The sequence below is a fragment of the Nerophis ophidion genome, linkage group LG17 (genome assembly GCF_033978795.1).
Source record: "Nerophis ophidion isolate RoL-2023_Sa linkage group LG17, RoL_Noph_v1.0, whole genome shotgun sequence".
NCBI classification, from domain to species: domain Eukaryota; kingdom Metazoa; phylum Chordata; class Actinopteri; order Syngnathiformes; family Syngnathidae; genus Nerophis; species Nerophis ophidion.
The window spans coordinates 24,647,889-24,666,038 of record NC_084627.1 but is presented as its reverse complement, the minus strand read 5'-3'; the positions used below and the strand labels follow the sequence as shown (position 1 = coordinate 24,666,038).

General features: G+C 40.9%; 2 protein-coding genes and 2 non-coding genes across 5 annotated transcripts in view; all 4 read right to left on the bottom strand.

Annotated features, from left to right (window-relative positions):
- ptgs1 (prostaglandin-endoperoxide synthase 1) overlaps positions 1 to 12,199 on the bottom strand; it is a 43,740-nt gene extending 31,541 nt beyond the window's left edge. For both annotated transcript variants that reach the window (XM_061876657.1, XM_061876658.1), the window contains exons 1-2: positions 12,042 to 12,199; positions 11,879 to 11,962 (exon numbers count right to left, since the gene is read on the bottom strand). In XM_061876657.1, the coding sequence (XP_061732641.1) occupies positions 11,879 to 11,962; positions 12,042 to 12,048 (91 nt within the window). In that variant the 5' untranslated portion in view covers positions 12,049 to 12,199. The remainder of the gene's footprint in view (positions 1 to 11,878; positions 11,963 to 12,041) is intronic.
- A 755-nt stretch (positions 12,200 to 12,954) lies between these two features.
- rpl37 (ribosomal protein L37) lies at positions 12,955 to 17,661 on the bottom strand. Its single transcript, XM_061876654.1, has 4 exons — positions 17,563 to 17,661; positions 16,803 to 16,938; positions 13,931 to 14,015; positions 12,955 to 13,067 (listed from the first exon to the last, which is right to left on the bottom strand). Exons 1-4 carry the CDS (start codon positions 17,563 to 17,565, stop codon positions 12,998 to 13,000), a joined length of 294 nt encoding a protein of 97 aa, XP_061732638.1. The 5' UTR covers positions 17,566 to 17,661; the 3' UTR covers positions 12,955 to 12,997.
- On the bottom strand, positions 13,204 to 13,287 carry LOC133536683 (small nucleolar RNA SNORD72). Its single transcript, XR_009802534.1, has one exon. It is a non-coding gene; the product is annotated as a small nucleolar RNA SNORD72 (small nucleolar RNA).
- On the bottom strand, positions 17,010 to 17,087 carry LOC133536682 (small nucleolar RNA SNORD72). The gene has a single exon (XR_009802533.1). It is a non-coding gene; the product is annotated as a small nucleolar RNA SNORD72 (small nucleolar RNA).
- Positions 17,662 to 18,150: the final 489 nt, after the last annotated feature.

Here is an 18,150-nt window from a genome sequence, read left to right as displayed (position 1 = left end):
TTGTTTTACATTGGGTGCAGTGACGTGCTGTCAGGAGAGGCAAGTGAGGCCGTGCCTCACCTGCCACCAAGGGGCTTAATTAACCATGAGTTGTTCCAAAACGAAGATTTAAAATAAAACAAGTTTTAATATTTCTCTTTTGGTTTATGCTTTCTATGTGATTTTGGTGTGGTTCCTGTACATTTCGATCATTTTCATGGTCAAAATCGCGGAAATTCCATGTTTCCTGATTAAAACAATGCAGCAGATGATAAGTGAGGCAGACAAAGACGGTGCCTCCACGGCTACACACAGTGTGTATTGGGCGTGTGCGTGCGAGGGGGCGCATGCTTGTTGCCACGTGGAAAGGGCAAGTCTTGAGGCAGCAAGTACCTCTGCCTCAAGGTAGAGTGCGATATATTGTATCCAAGATGAAATACTTCTCTAAACTGGACTTTAAGATAAAATGAATGCGATCATACAAAGTATGTTTTCATGGAGGATAGCTATTGCTGCTTCAGATAGAAATACAGAAAGGTAATATACACTCACAATACTTGATTTATTTTGTTAAAAGCAAATTGAACCAAAAAGTATTTAATAACAACTTTATCAAATACTTTTTAGACCCATTTATCATATCATGATATCATTATGATAATGTTTTTATAAAAGCGAATAATTCTCTTTTTTTCTGTAACCCTAATGTGCAACCTAAATCAACAATGACTAGAGCTGCACACATGAATTTAAGTGAAAAAAAAGAAAGAAAAAAAAAAGTATGTATGCCTCACCTGGTGTTTAGTTCACCGCACATCACTGATTGGGTGGCACCAAATGAGTCAGAGCTTTTCTCCCTTTCATTCACACACACAAGTGACGCAGAGTGACGTGGCTGAGAAAGTTGCAAAAATTATGCTACGCCCTCTTTTTCCACTGTTTTTTTGGGGGGGGGGTGTCAATGACAAAAAAAAAACTTTTTTACCCATTCTTTCACATACAACAGTGACCCAGAGTGATACAGCTGGGAAAATACAAAATCATTTTAAAAAATGTGACCACACCTCTTTTTTTTAAGGGACGACGACAAATTATATGTATATATATATATATATATATATGTATGTGTGTGTGTGTGTGTAGTTACACATAACCATTGACTTTGAGACACTTTGTGGGGGTCTATGTAGTGCAGGCCTGGGCAATTATTTTGACTCCATTTGGAGAAAAAAATGTGTCCGGGGCCGGTTTATCTATTTTTATGAACAGTAATACAAAACCTCACAATAATGTCTGATTGATTGCTAAAAACGTTATGACAGACCGCTTTAAAAAACATAATAGAATTGTAAATTGTTCTATGAAGGATAAAACACTGAGTATTGACAAAATATGAACATCTCACCCCCTTTCGATCGACATATTTTACAAAGTACAATCAAGTGAAACGCAACAAAAATCCAACAAACAGTAAAATATGAACGCGAAAGGTACAAAATAAACCCACCTACAATATGATATATCACTAAGCTTTAGAATTTTGTTGTGAAAATCTCCTTCCGCATCTGTGGAAACGCTCCCAACCCACACTGCTTGGTGCCTCGTCTGAGCTGCTGTAACTTACATTGCCATAGTAACTAAGTAGATGAGCATAGTAACTAATTAGATAACCATAGTAACTAATTAGGTAACCATAGTAACTAGTATATCATCCATAAGCACAGATACCATCTATCCCATCCATCTTCTTCCGCTTATCCGAGGTCGGGTCGCGGGGGCAGCAGCCTAAGCAGGGAAGCCCAGACATCCCTCTCCCCCGCCACTTCGTCCAAATCTTCCTGGGGGATCCCGAGGCTTTCCCAGGCCAGCCAGGAGACATAGTCTTCCCAACGTGTCCTGGGTCTTCCCCGTGGCCTCCTAGCGGTTGGACGTGCCCCAAACACCTCCCTAGGGAGGCGTTAGGGTGGCATCCTGACCAGATGCCCGAACCACCTCATCTGGCTCCTCTCGATGTGGAGGAGCAGAGGCTTTACTTGGAATTCCTCCCAGATGACAGAGCTTCTCCCCCTATCTCTAAGGGAGAGCCCCGCCACATGGCGGAAGAAACTCATTTTGGCCGCTTGTACCCGTGATCTTGTCCTTTCGGTCATGATCCAAAGCTCATGACCATAGGTGAGGATGGGAACGTAGATCGACCGGTAAATTGAGAGCTTTGCCTTCCGGCTCAGCTCCTTCCTCACCACAACGAATCGGTACAACGTCTCGCATTACTGAAGACGCCGCACCGATCTGCCTGTCGATCTCACGATCCACTCTTCCCTCACTCGTGAACAAGACTCCGAGGTACTTGAACTCCTCCACTTGGGGCAGGGTCTCTTCCCCAACCCGGAGATGGCACTCCACCCTTTTCCGGGCGAGAACCATTGACTCGGACTTGGAGGTGCTGATTCTCATCCCAGTCGCTTCACACTCAGCTGCGAACCGATCCAGTGACAGCTGAAGATCCCGGCCAGATGAAGCCATCAAGACCACATCATCTGCAAAAAGCCTGAGACCTAATCCCGCGGCCACCAAACCGGAACCCCTCAATGCCTTGACTGCGCCTAGAAATTCTGTCCATAAAAGTTATGAACAGACTCGGGGACAAAGGACAGCCTTGGCGGAGTCCAACCCTCACTGGAAATGTGTCCGACTTACTGCCGGTAATGCGGACCAAGCTCTGACACTGATCGTACAGGGAGCGGACCGCCACAATAAGACACTCTGAGCACTTCCCACCGGACTTCCCGAGGGACACGGTGGAATGCCTTCTCCAAGTCCACAAAGAACATGTAGACTTGTTGGGCGAACTCCCATGCACCCTCAAGAACCCTGCCGAGAGTATAGAGCTCGTCCACAGTTCCACGACCAGTACGAAAACCACACTGTTCCTCCTGAATCCGAGGTTCGACTATCCGGCGTAGCCTCCTCTCCAGTACACCTGAATAAACGTTACCGGGAAGGCTGAGGAGTGTGATCCCACGATAGTTGGAATACACCCTCCGGTCCCACCACCACCCCGGTCTGCCAATCCAGAGGTACCGCCCCCGATGTCCACGCGATGCTGCAAAGTCTTGTCAACCAAGACAGCCCCACAGCATCCAGAGCCTTAAGGAACTCCAGGCAGATCTCATCTACCCCCGGGGCCTTGCCGCCGAGGAGCTTTTTAACTACCTCAGCAACCTCAGCCCCAGAAATGGTGGTGGTGTTATCTCCAAGGTTTCTCATTGTCATTCCATTGGGTTGAGTTTTTCCTTGCCCTGATGTGGGATCTGAGCCAAGGATGTCGTTGTGGCTTGTGCAGCCCTTTGAGACACTCATGATTTAGGGCTATATAAGTGAACTTTGATTGACTGATAGATTTGATTGATTGATAGTACAACACTAAACTACAATAATAATTGTTCAATTAATTATAACTGAACAATAGTATAGAGCACAGGTGTTAAACTCAAGGCTTGTGGGCCAGATCTGGCCTGCCATGTCACTGTATGTGGCCAGCAAAAGCCTGAAAATATTATGCATCAAAATGCATTGATATTGACAGAAAAAACACATGTACTGCATGCAATTGTACAGATTTTAAACTTCAGTAGTATTCAGTAATCCCACAAATATATTATCATACATTCCAAATGTCTTTTTTGAAATAAAATTACTTAAATCTCTGCTTGACTTATGATTTCAAAGCAAGTTATCCATCCAATTGTTTGCAGTAAAAACAACAACTGTGAATTTTACAGTAAAACACTGGCAGCTCGATCGCCTCATTTTTCAATTTCTAATTTTAAAACTGTGGTACCCGGTTTTCCATTTACAGTAGTTTGCTGTACAAAAATGTCGACTGAGTTGCCAGTTTTTGCTTTGAAACTATAATGATTTTTTTTAACTGTGTATGCAAAAAATATAATAATCAAATGCAAAGGCAATTATGTACTGTGTTTTTCGGAGTATAAGTCGCTCCGGAGTATGAGTCGGACCTGCCGAAAATGCATAATAAAGAAGGAAAAAAACATATATGAGTCGCACTGTAGTATAAGTCGCATTTTTGGGGGAATTTCTTTGATAAAACCCAACACCAAGAATAGAAATTTCAAAGGAAATTTAAAATAAATAAAGAATAGTGAACAACAGGCTGAATAAGTGTACGTTATATGAGGCATAAATAACTGTGGAGAGGCTGACCCGACGAGCCTACAGCGGGACAGGGCAAATGGTTGTCCTGACCAAGATGGCGGTCAGGAGGCGGGGCTTGCAGCAGAACGGAGAGGCGGGGTCACGCCTGGAGCGGCACCGCAGCCATCAGCGTCAGGTGCGTTCACAACACACCTGCGCTCAATCGTTACATCTTCTGCTGCAGAATAAAGTGGGCGGAGGAGGAGCGATCGTGGCAGAAGTAGTAAGAGACAACTGGACAGACGATCAGACAGACGAGCGAGAACAACCGAGAGCCACGGAGAGACCAAGACGAGCACAGGAAGACGGCGACTGAAAAGGAACACGGCGCGAGCAGAGAAGGAGGAGCTGAAAGAGCGACCAAATGACATTGCAAGCCGCTTTATTGAAAAATAAAGAATCAAAGTGAAGTGAATTATATAGCGCTTTTCGCAAGTGACTCAAAGTGCTTTACATAGTGAAACCCAATATCTAATTTACATTTAAAACAGTGTGGGTGGCACTGGGAGCAGGTGGGTAAAGTGTCTTGCCCAAGGACACAACGGCAGTAACTAGGACGGCACAAGCGGGAATCGAACCTGCAACCCCCAAGTTGTTGGCACGGCCACTCTACCAACCGAGCTATGCCACCCCACAAACCCGTGCGAAGCGACGTCGTTCCTGTTTGATCCATGCAACCCACACGATGGCGGCAGGGAGCCGTTCACAATAACCAACTGAGAAGGTGCCTGGTATGTTAACGTAACATATTATGGGAAGAGTCATTCAAATAACTATAACATATAGAACATGCTATACGTTTACCAAACAATCTGTCACTCCTAATCGATAAATCCCATGAAATCTTAAACGTCTAGTCTCTTACGTGAATGAGATAAATAATATTATTTGATATTTTCTGGTAACATGTTAATAATTTCACACATTAGTTGCTCCTGAGTGTAAGTCAGCCAAACTATGAAAAAAACAATGAAAAAAAACTGCAACTTATAGTCCAAAAAACACGGTAATATCATTTAGAAATTCCTTATACATTAACATCCATATACAGTGGGGCAAAAAAAGTATTTAGTCAGCCACCGATTGTGCAAGTTCTCCCACTTAAAATGATGACAGAGGTCTGTAATGTTCATCATAGGTACACTTCAACTGTGAGAGATAGAATGTGAAAAAAAAATCCAGGAATTCACATTGTAGGAATTTTAAAGAATGTATTTGTAAATTATGGTGGAAAATAAGTATTTGGTCAACCATTCAAAGCTCTCACTGATGGAAGGAGGTTTTGGCTCAAAATATCACGATACATGGCCCCATTCATTCTTTCCTTAACACGGATCAATCGTCCTGTCCCCTTAGCAGAAAAACAGCCCCAAAGCATGATGTTTCCACCCCCATGCTTCACAGTAGGTATGGTCTTCTTGGGATGCAACTAAGTATTCTTCTTCCTCCAAACACGACGAGTTGAGTTTATACCAAAAAGTTATATTTTGGTTTCATCTGACCACATGACATTCTCCCAATCCTCTGCTGTATCATCCATGTATCCATTTTGGTATAAACTCAACTCGTCGTGTTTGGAGGAAGAAGAATACTGAGTTGCAGTGGGCCGAAAACCAAACACGGGGGACGTGTGCTCTTGTCCAAACAGAGGAAGTGGGCGAGTACGTGTTCTTTAATACGACCCGACTTAAACGTTTCGGGGAAACCAAATCTTCCAAAAGGATTCCCAATTCCCATCATCCTTGCACACAAATTAATTCCACATTGGTTCATTGTGTAGAGAGAGTGAGGGAAAAAAAATAAAAACCCTCCCAACTCCAAATGGAAGGAAACGCTGCCAGAGTGCGTACCAACGTGCTGCAGCATGCCCCTCTTGGCTCATGCAGCCCCCATTATGGCCCGGCTGCCATGCCCAAGACATTCACAGTCGACCTCATCCGCCTGCTATGGAATGAATGTATCACCTTACAGATGACTGTATCATCAGAAAAAGTACAACATGTGTAATCTCGTTAAGACGATAAAGTTGGAATGGGACGGGAAAATGGTGAAACTCTTTGTTCACATGTGCAAGAGCTGATAATGTAATAAGGTGTGTGTGTGTGTGTGTGTGTGTGTGTGTGTGTGTGTGTGTGTGTGTGTGTGTGTGTGTGTGTGTGTGTGTGTGCGTGTGTGTGTGTGTGTGTGTGTGTGTGTGTGTTTAAAGGTTTGGGGGGTGTTGGAAAGTCAGTCGGGCATAAAAAGGCTGTTTTACGAGAAAAACAACGTTTTTCTCCTGAGACCAATTTTTAAACTGATTCCAATTAGTGTGAACCTTTATGAATGAAACGTAAACAGAATTTAATAATGGAACAGATCGTGTAAGACAAGATATTATCATGTCACACAATACTTCAAAAAGCTCCAAATGAGACGTCGGAAGTTCCTCGAAGTCAAATATGCATATTACACTTGTCAATAGAGATGTCCGATAATTGCTTTTTTGCCGGTATCCCATATTCCGATATTGTCTAACTCTTCATTACCGATTTCAATATCAACCGATACCGATATATACAGTGGTGGAATTAACACATTATTATGTCATTTTGTTGTGATGCCCCGCTGGATGCATTAAACAATCCATCCATCCATCCATTTTCTGCCGCTTATTCCCGTTCGGGGTCGCGGGGGCCGCTGGCGCCTATCTCAGCTACAATCGGGCGGAAGGCGGGGTACACCCTGGACAAGTCGCCACCTCATCGCAGGGCCAACACAGATAGACAGACAACATTCACACTCACATTCACACACTAGGGCCAATTTTAGTGTTGCCAATCAACCTATCCCCAGGTGCATGTCTTTGGAAGTGGGAGGAAGCCGGAGTACCCGGAGGGAACCCACGCATTCACGGGGAGAACATGCAAACTCCACACAGAAAGATCCCGAGCCTGGATTTGAACCCAGGACTGCAAGACCTTCGTATTGTGAGGCAGACGCACTAACCCCTCTGCCACCGTGAAGCCCGCATTAAACAATGCAACAAGGTTTTACAAAATAAATCAACTCAAGTTATGGAAAATAATGCCAACATGGGTCATGCTCTTTTATGTTGGGTTACGGTGTGAAAAGTGTTTGTCATTCTTGTTTGGTGTGGGTTCACAATGTGGCGCATATTTGTAACAGTGTTAAAGTTGTACGGTCACTCTCACTGTGACCTGAATGGCTGGTGATCAAGTATGCCTTGCATTCACTTGTGTGTGTGAAAAGCGGTAGATATTATGTGATTGGGCCGGCACGCAAAGGCAGTGCCTTTATGGTTTATGGGCGCTCTGTACTTCTCCTTACGTCCGTGTACCACTCTGTACAGCGGCGTTTTAAAAAGTCATAAATTTACTTTTTGAAATCCATACCGATAATTTGTGATATTACATTTTAAAGCATTTATCGGCTGATAATGTCGGCAGTCTGATACTATCGGACATCTCTTTTTGTCATATATTTATATATATATATATATATATATATATATATATATATATATATACATATACATATATATATATATAATTTATTTAATTATTTATTTATATATACTGTATATATTTTTTTTTTTAATTGTTATTTATTTTAATAGTTGGTTGCTATACGTGCGCGATAACTGTTACATCTGCCAATAATCATTCAAGTTGGAAACTAAAAGGGATTTATAAGATATTCGGATGAGAATAATATGTACACCAATATTACTCCATGGAGGGAAATATTGACAATATATTTGTATTTCCATTCTAAACATTACATAAGGTGAAGCTAAATCTTCATGATTTGATCATAACAATGTGACCTCGGACTACGTTCAGGTAACGTGTGGAGTTCCCCAGGGTTCGGTCCTTGGCCCTGCACTATTTAGCATCTACATGCTGCCGCTCGGTGACATCATACGCAAATACGGTGTTAGCTTTCACTGTCATGCTGATGACACCCAACTCTACATGCCCCTAAAGCTGACCAACACGCCGGATTGTAGTCAGCTGGAGGCGTGTCTTAATGAAATTAACTTTTTGCAACTCAACGCCAAAAAAAACTAAATGCTGATTATCGGTCCTGCCAGACACCGACCTCTATTTAATAATACATTTTTAACATTCGACAACCAAACAATTAAACAAGGCGACTCGGTAAAAAATCTGGGTATTATCTTCGACCCAACTCTCTCCTTTGAGCCACACATTAAAAGCGTTACTAAAACGTCCTTCTTTCATCTCCGTAATATCGCTAAAATTCGCTCCATTCTGTCCACTAAAGACGCAGAGATCATTATCCATGCGTTTGTTACGTCTCGTCTCAATTACTGTAACGTATTATTTTCGGGTCTCCCCATGTCTAGCATTAAACGATTACAGTTGGTACAAAATGCGGCTGCTAGACTTTTGACAAGAACAAGAAAGTTTGATCACATTACGCCTGTACTGGCTCACCTGCACTGACTTCCTGTGCACTTAAGATGTGACTTTAAGGTTTTACTACTTACGTAGAAAATACTACACGGTCTAGCTCCAGCCAATCTTGCCGATTGTATTGTACCATAAGTCCCGGCAAGAAATCTGCGTTCAAAGGACTCCGGCTTATTAGTGATTCCCAGAGCCCAAAAAAAGTCTGCGGGCTATAGAGCGTTTTCCGTTCGGGCTCCAGTACTCTGGAATGCCCTCCCGGTAACAGTTCAAGATGCCACCTCAGTAGAAGCATTTAAGTCTCACCTTAAAACTCATTTGTATACTCTAGCCTTTAAATAGACTACCTTTTTAGACCAGTTGATCTGCCGTTTCTTTTCTTTTACTCCTATGTCCCACTCTCCCTTGTGGAGGGGGTCTGCTCCGATGGCCATGGATGAAGTACTGGCTGTCCAGAGTCGGGACCCAGGATGGACCACTCGTCCAGAGTCGGGACCCAGGATGGACCGCTTGCCTGTGTATCGGCTTGGGATGGTTTCCTGCTGGCTCTGCTTTGGACTGGACTCTCGCGACTGTGTTGGATCCATTATGGATTGAACTTTCACAGTATCATGTTAGACCCGCTCGACATCCATTGCTTTCGTCCTCTCTAAGGGTCTCATAGTCATCATTGTCACCGACGTCCCACTGGGTGTGAGTTTTGCTTGCCCTTATGTGGGCTCTACCGAGGATGTCGTGGTGATTTGTGTTGTGGTTTGTGCAGCCCTTTGAGACACTAGTGATTTAGGGCTATATAAGTAAACATTGATTGATTGATGATTTGATAATGACGTCACTATTTTTGAATTTTCCTTCACTAAAGAGATATTTTTAGGACAAAAGCATTTTAACAAGATAGAAAAAAAATACCCAAATAATAATAATATCTACAGTTGTGGTCAAAAGTTTACATACACTTGTAAAGAACAAGGACACGGCCTGGCGAAGTTGGTAGAGTGGCTGTGCAAGTAATCTGAGGGTTACTGGTTCAATCCCCACCTTCTACCATCCTAGTCACATCCGTTGTGTCCTTGGGCAAGACACTTCACCCTTGCTCCTGATGGGTCCTGGTGAGCGCCTTGCATGCTAGCTCCCTTCGTCAGTGTGTGAATGTGTGTGTGAATGGGTGAATGTGGAAATACTGTCAAAGCGCTCTGGGCTCCTTAAAAAGGGGTAGAAAAGTGCTATACAAGTACAACCCATTTACCATTTACCAACATAATGTCATGGCTGTCTTGAGTTTCCAATAATTTCAACAACTCTTATTTTTTATGATAGAGTGATTGGAGCACATACTTGTTGGTCACAAAAAACATTCATGAAGTTTGCTTCTTTTATTAATTTATTATGGGTCTACTGAAAATGTGAGCAAATGTGCTGGGTCAAAAGTATACATACAGCAATGTTAATATTTGCTTGCATGTCCCTTGGCAAGTTTCACTGCAATATAGAGCTTTTGGTAGCCATCCACAATTAAGTTTCTGGTTGAATTTTTGACCACTCCTCTTGACAAAATTGGTGCAGTTAGTTAGTACCGAATATGTATACAATTAACCAATAAATGGTAACACCCGAATACGTTTTTCAACGTGTTTAAAGGCCTACTGAAATGAAATTTTCTTATTTAAACAAGGATAGCAGGTCCATTCTATGTGTCATACTTGATCATTTCGCAATATCGCCATATTTTTGCTGAAAGGATTTAGTGGAGAACATCCACGATAAAGTTTGCAACTGGAGAAAAGCCCTGCCTCTACCGGAAGTCGCAGACGATGACGTCACATGTTGATGGCTCCTCATATAGTCACATTGATTTTAATGGGAGCCTCCAACAAAAACAGCTATTCGGACCGAGAAAACGACAATTTCACCATTAATTTGAGCGAGGATGAAAGATTTGTGTTTGAGGATATTGATAGCGACGGACTAGAAAAACAAAACAAACACAAAAAACAAGTTTAAAAAAAAAACCGCGATTGCAATTGCGTTGCATTGAGACGGATTCATATGTTTTTAGAGACATTTACTAGGATAATTCTGGGAAATCCCTTATCTTTCTATTGTGTTGCTAGTGTTTTAGTGAGTTTAACAGTACCTGATAGTCGGAAGTGTACGTCCACTAGGGGAAGTCGACGGCAGCTGTACGGGAGGCACAAGCTCAGCTGATATCCGGTAACAGGCGACTTTTTAACCACAATTTCCTCACCGAAACCTGCTGGTCGACATTCGGTTGGGATCCATGTTCGCTCTGATCCATAGTAAAGTTTCACGTCCGTGAATTTTAAACAAGGAATCACCGTGTGTTTGTGTGGCTAAAGTCTAAAGCTTCCCAACTCCATCTTTCTACTTTGACTTCTCCAATATTAATTGAACAAATTGCAAAAGATTCAGCAACACAGATGTCCAAAATACTGTGTAATTATGCCGTTAAAGCAGACCACTTTTAGCTGTGTGTGTGCGCAGCGCTCACATTCATAAAAGCCCGTGACGACATGCGTACATGTTATCATTATGCTACGTTTACAAGAAAAAAGTTCCGGGAAATTTCAAAATTGCAATTTAGTAAAGTAAAAAGGCCGTATTGGCATGTGTTGCAATGTTAATATTTCATCATTGATATATAAACTATCAGACTGCGTGGTGGGTAGTAGTGGGTTTCAGTAGGTCTTTAAGTCGGGGTCCATCCATCCATCCATCTATTTTCTACCGCTTATTCCCTTTCGGGGTCGCGGGGGGCGCTGGCGCCTATCTCAGCTACAATCGGGCGGAAGGCGGGGAACACCCTGGACAAGTCGCCACCTCATCGCAGAAGTTGGGGTCCATGTTAATCAATTCATGGTAGAGAGCAGGTCATATATTTTTACACTTGTGCACCTTTTGCAAATAGTATTGCTTTACATAAAACAAGAACATGCAAAAACAAGAACATGTGCAGTTATTTGCATGAGTTTGACCTGGAACAGATTGTTTCAATTTTCATTATTTCCTAGGAGGAATTAACAGTCAAGATGGATTGTGCGTCTTATGTACTTAAAAAAAAAAAAAAAACATCAAAGAGACTGAAAAGTATTACTTAAAATGTTGTGTCAGCACAAACGGGGCTTGTCGGGATGTGATGATCGTAGGAATGTTCAGCTGACACATTTCAAAGATAAGCAAAACATGGAAAAAGTGCAATTTGTTTCCCCGTGACCTGCTGACCTGGGGCTTACCTGTGCTGGAAGTCACCTCATCACCTCTGCATGCAGGCTCCCGCAGCAACAAGAGCAGAGCGCCGAAGGATCCTAGTATAGAGGCTTCACCCAGGAGGAAAACAGGATCAATTTTAAAGCATTATGTGCAACAACAAAAAAATACCAGTAAAAGTCGACTGACATCTCATTACAGCAGCTCAACGCAGGTTCATTCCAATGCAGGAAACAAGCTTAAAATCCACACCGGTGACAGAACTGCCCGCGTTAGGAACTGGGAGTCAGCAACCAGTCGACAGGAGGTTACCTCCGCTGTGTGAGAGTTGCAGCCCGCCCAGCGAGCTATCACCTGCCGCCACAGAGGGAGGAGAGGAGCGGGGACAGGGGCCCGCTTCCTGGCACACTATGTCGCCCCCTGCTGGTCATCTTTAAAGTCCCTAAAAAGACTTAACATACCGTAATCATCCAAAGTAGTACGGTATTAAAAAAAAAAAGGATGCAAATAATATTGAACTGCAAATAAATGTTTTGTGAGCAGAAAGTAAAGTGACGACACTGCAAATATTGAGTTGTGAATGTGGTTATAGCGTGATACTCTCCAGACAATAGGGGGGTGAGAACTGAGATCCAACTGTAAATTCCTATAACTCCAAAGCCGTTTGTCAGATGAAAACCAAGAAACAAGCTTACAACTCGAACCAAGGACATAATTATGTTTCTTCTATTAACACCTCCATTTCAAGTCTTCCAGTTGAAACCATGAGAATGGTGCATTTTGGCTTACGCTGTCAGAGGGGGAAAAACACCCAAATATTTAGACATTTTTTGTTGAGGAGTAACTGAAGTTGAGGAGGGGCAGCACGTTTTGAGCCAGTACCAAATGGTTCAGCTTACATAAACAAGCCAGCACATTGATTTGTAGAATGTTATTGAGCAGACTCCAGTCCAGCAGAAAAAAAAAGTACATTAGTGAAATCCTTGTTTATTGTGTGAGGGATCCAAAAGAGAAAATAGGTGGCTTGACCAGAACAGCAAAGGAAAATCAAGTGCCTTTTTAACAAAATGTTACTTTGTGTGCATTGAGGAAACACAATCTGTTGGTGTTTGTTCATCACATTTATTCAAACAAAAATGTGTCATTTAGGAGGAGCTGGAGGCGGCCACTGCAGCACGTCTGGGTTTGGGGGTGGTTCCTTCCCGGAAGCCATTTCTGGAGAATAAGATGTGAAATATGTTAAATACACAATGACACCCAGGTTTTAAATCCTTTAAGATTCTGATAAACATTTATGAGATAAATGCAAAACTGACATGTGGGGCATCATAAGCAACAACTTGTTCTGCTACACTTGCCTCAGATAAAAATAATAATCACTCCGAAGTCAGTTGTTCAGACATTTGGTTTATAAGATCATCATCAATGGCAAGCAGTGCTCAAGTTGTTGCGACCAGAACTCCAATATATTATCAAGCTGAGCAGTATTTGGTTAACAACCTGTTTATAATTATTCAACCAAATTAAAAAAAAATACTCAAACAATGGCACAAATATTAAATTACTCAACTGCAGAGAGTATTGTGCACTTACAACAGACGTGCTGTTACATTACAAAATGTTTCACAGCTCCTCACTGCATAGAGCAGCACTTTCTAAACAACTTTACAAAAGTCACGTATACAATTTTACAAAAGTTGCATCAGCTGTGAAAGCAGATGGTGGCATCACATAGTGGTCGACATGCGATTTTATTCCCCGAGCAGGAAACGGTTAAAATTATTTTGTTTAAGCGGATGATGCTCACAGTAGTTCACTGGTGTTCAGCATCTTTTGGACCAGAGGCCACTAGTTCACAAAGCAGCATGGACAGTTTACAGCAGTTAATACCTTAGAAATACACAATACTGCAAAAGTGGTGTCACCGAATAAACAAATTTAACGTTAAATGTTGAGACGATTTTGCAAATGTAATCATTTGATGTATTGTGACATGAAACATGAAAAGTCATTTTATACAGAGCCCCTTTGTTTCAGAGTGGACAAAAGCAGTTTATCAGTCAACCAGATGATCTTACCTGAATCGGCGATAGACAACCTTCAGGTGCCTGAGACGGCCAGTGCCAGTGGTGTTCCTCCTCTTGGCCTTAGCGCTCCAGTTGTCTATAAAACATTAAACACGTCATAATGGCTCAATGTCAGAGCATGCACTTATAAATAGGTTTATTTGGCCATTTATTTACTCGTTGTTGTTCATAACTAAGTATTTCTACATGCATGTTAGTTCTGGGCGATAATCGATAAATTCAGGTTCTGTCAGATGATTTAAAATAAATAAAAACAAATAATGTTATACCTCCTCTTGCGCCAACATACACTAAAGAAAATTATAAATGCAAAAATTTTATTTTAGTATATTTGTTAAATGTATTGTAGTTATTACATGCCAAGTGCAATGCTACATTTGTGTTTTCATAAGTAATTTATTCAAGACTAAAGTTTTAATTTTGAACTGTATTAATCTAAATGTTGAGTTATTAATTGCATGCAATGTGCAATGCTACAATTTTTTTTAGAGAAGTAATTCAGGCATGTGATGTGAACTTGATGAAAGACTGAAAATAGGCCAGGGGTTTGGAGGCTGCAGGGACAAGGGGGTCAACCGATATAAACAGTAGAAATGTTGAACAAAATGTCAGTTCCTGTCTTGTTCTAAAACCCCAATGAAAATGAAATTTACAATTTAGACAGTCTATACTGTAGCAAAAGTCATCACACATCAGTTCTTAAATGTGTATTTCATGTCAAGAGCAGTTTTGAGTAGGGCTTACATGCTAATCTGAACAAGTAAAATTAATTTTTTGGGGCATTGTTTCATGCAGACGCATACATTTGTCCAAATGTGGCCAAGTAGACGCATTGTAGGTTTCCTTATACATCGATAAAACAAAAATCTAAGGAAGATTCAGAATCCCTCTGCCATCTTCCACTAGTTTTTTTGATATATAAATCACCCGCTTGAATATTCCCTCTTCTCTTCTCCGACTCTCTCGTCATTTGGGATGTACTTGTCTGTTCTGAGTTCCGTTTCTGGTTCGAGGACCTGCCCTATCTGGACTCTGATTGGCCTGTCTGTAATGTTTTGCCCTGACTTTAACCAATCATGATGCATCATAGTAAACCAACCAACCACAGATTTTTTTTTAAATACGTAAACCAACCAATCATCATTGTTTCCCTTATAGTTTGTCCCCTGCCTGTGGAGTTGCTTCGCTACGTAGCTTAAATTTTTACGTTCATCATTTTTATATGGAAAACCAGTGGTTGGTAGGTATGGCAAAGAGACGGATCAAGATTTTAACACAAGGTAGCTTGGGGGGAAAAAAACAGAAAATATTTTTGTAATATTTTTGCAGAGATAAAAAAGACGGACTTGCAACTAAAGACGGTAAAACCACATGCCTGATAATTAGGGCTGCGAATCTTTGGGTGTCCCACGATTCGATTCAATATCGATTCTTGGGGTCGCGATTCTCGATTCAAAACGATTCAGTATTCATTCAATACATAGGCTTTTAGCAGGATCTACCACAGTCTGCTGACATGCTAGCAGAGTCGTATATTCTTTTAAAAAAAGCTTTTATAATTGTAAAGGACAATGTTTTATCAACTGATTGCAATAACGTAAATTTGTTTTAACTATTAAACGAACCAAAAATATATGTCTTATTTTATCTTTGTGAAAACACTGGACACAGTGTGTTGTCAAGCTTATGAGATGCGATGAAAGTGTAAGCCACTGTGACACTATTGATCTTTTTTTCAAACTTTTATAAATGTCTAATGATAATGTAAATGAGGGATTTTTAATCACTGCTATGCTGAAATCATAACTAATATAGATACCGTTGTTGATAATATTCATTTGTGTTTCACTACTTTTGGTTTGTTCCGTGTTGTGTTTGTCTCATTTGCTGTTTATTGCAGTTCTGAGTGTTGCTGGGTCAGGTTTGGTTTTGGAATTGGATTGCACCGTTATGGCATCGCTGTGAATTGGTTTGTTGGGTTGATTAAAAAAATCGATTTAAAAAAGAAAAGAAAAAAAAAAAGAATCGATTCTGAATCGCACAACGTGAGAATCGCGATTCATATTCGAATCGATTTTTCCCCACACCCCTACAGATAATTGTCTAGACCAGAGGTCGGGAACCTTTTTGGCTGAGAGAGCCATACAACTTCTTTTTTTTTTTTAACACTCAATACAACTATATGCGTGCATTTTTAAGAAAGACCAACATTTTTAGAGTATAATACGTCTCTTTTTGGTAACATTGTTATTCTGAGGCTAGCCAAAAATAAATAAAATACTTCTTACCATTAATTAATGCGACTTCTTGAACAGGTGCGGTAGAAACCGAATGGATGGATGAAAATGCATGAGAATGTTTTATATTTTGAACGTTATTTTTGATACTGCGATTACCAGCGGAATTATTCATTACTTATTGTGTTAAGCAATGTCAGCTAAAATTTATCTGAGAGCCAGATGCAGCCATCAAAAGAGCCACAGGTTCCCTACCCCTGGTCTAGACAGAAGTATTGCCTTCTAAAAGCAAGCACCACATAAGTTATTGAAAATTTCATGAACAGTAAAATGTTTATCTTGTCTAAGACAATATAATTTCAATGAGATGTAGTGTAAGCATTGAGATTTCAAAACAGTAGTTTTTGATTAAATGAAAGTTAAATGTGTTTTGAATTACTGTTGTTCCTTTGTATTCCCTGGTTTATTAAAAAAAAGAAAGGAAAATTGGGAGATCTTCAAGCATAATACACGTGTCTACTTTATGTGAAGACATATGCATAATTCTATATCAGTATTGTTTAGATTATTTGTATTTCTTACGTTTGAAGTGCCCAAAATAAACCACTAGTACAGTCACAACTTACACTTTCTCTTGCGCTTCTGGGGGTATCCACACTTGCCACAGGAGGACTTCTGCAGGTGGTAGGCTTTGGAACCACAACGACGGCACAAGGTGTGCGTCTTGTTCCTGCGCTTACCGAAAGATGATGTTCCCTTCGTCTGGAAAACGTAAGATGCAGACCATCAGAAGCCATCGGTGACAAATACCTCCTACTCAAAAGCACCGCTGTGTCTTGTCTCAGTTATCTAAATATGCTGGAATCATATTATATCATCGGTTCGGACATTGAAAACATCACTGACAAGACGTATGGTGCAAACAGTCACTTCAAAACTGACCTATCGTTTTAGTTTTTGATCTTACACTTGGGCCACATGTCGGTAATACTACTAGCATCTGCACATTGAAAATACTGCACTTCCATGAAGCGGGTAGCTAACGGCGCTAGCCGCCATTGAGCCAATTCCTAAAATAACTCTTTGAACTAAAGCCACTGCACAGTGGCGAGATGTTAGCGATAAACATTTATTGTAAAAATATACCACAAGACACTCATTCAATAATAAGCGGGAGTATCGAAGGGTCTGTAATATATTTTCCACTAGCCGGTTAGCTACTACAGAACACGCACTAAATAAGTCAAATATGTGCTTATTTTCAAACAATACAAGAACAAACCAGTAGCTGGGTTTGCTATTTGTAATATATGTACAATTCTTAGTCGATGAGTGTCACATTTGTACGATGTCCAAAGATTTCAACAGAACGATATCACTGCTTACCATTCTCACCCACTGGCCGAGGGAAAAGAGACCGGAAGAGGTGTCTGGCTGCGTTCCATCAAATTACACTCGGGCTACTTCCTGTGTAACACCGAAAAGGGACCCCTTTGAGAATAGCGTTATTACAAATACCATGGATTGATCGATTGAAACCTTTATTAGTAGATTGCACAGTTCAGTACATATTCCGTACAATTGACCACTAAATGGTAACATCTGAATAAGTTTTTCAACTAGTTTAAGTCGGGGTCTACGTTAAACAATTAATGGGAAAAAATATGTTTAAAATTCCTGTATTTCCCCACTTATGACTTACTCCGGCGTGTGCATGCATTTCCCCACTTATGACTTTTCTGACATATAGGTAACCCAATGTGATTAAAATACTGGAAAATTATGAAATTAACTACATAACTTTGCAAGTGTCTAGTAGGTGAATATATATTTATTAGAGGACACCTTTGTTGGTAACAATGCATTTTTCATAATAATCTTATATTTTTGTGACTATTTTAGCTGTTAATTCACCCAGCAAGTGAAACCAGTGTCTATCATAGAATATATGTCTATCTTGAAAACAAGATTTCA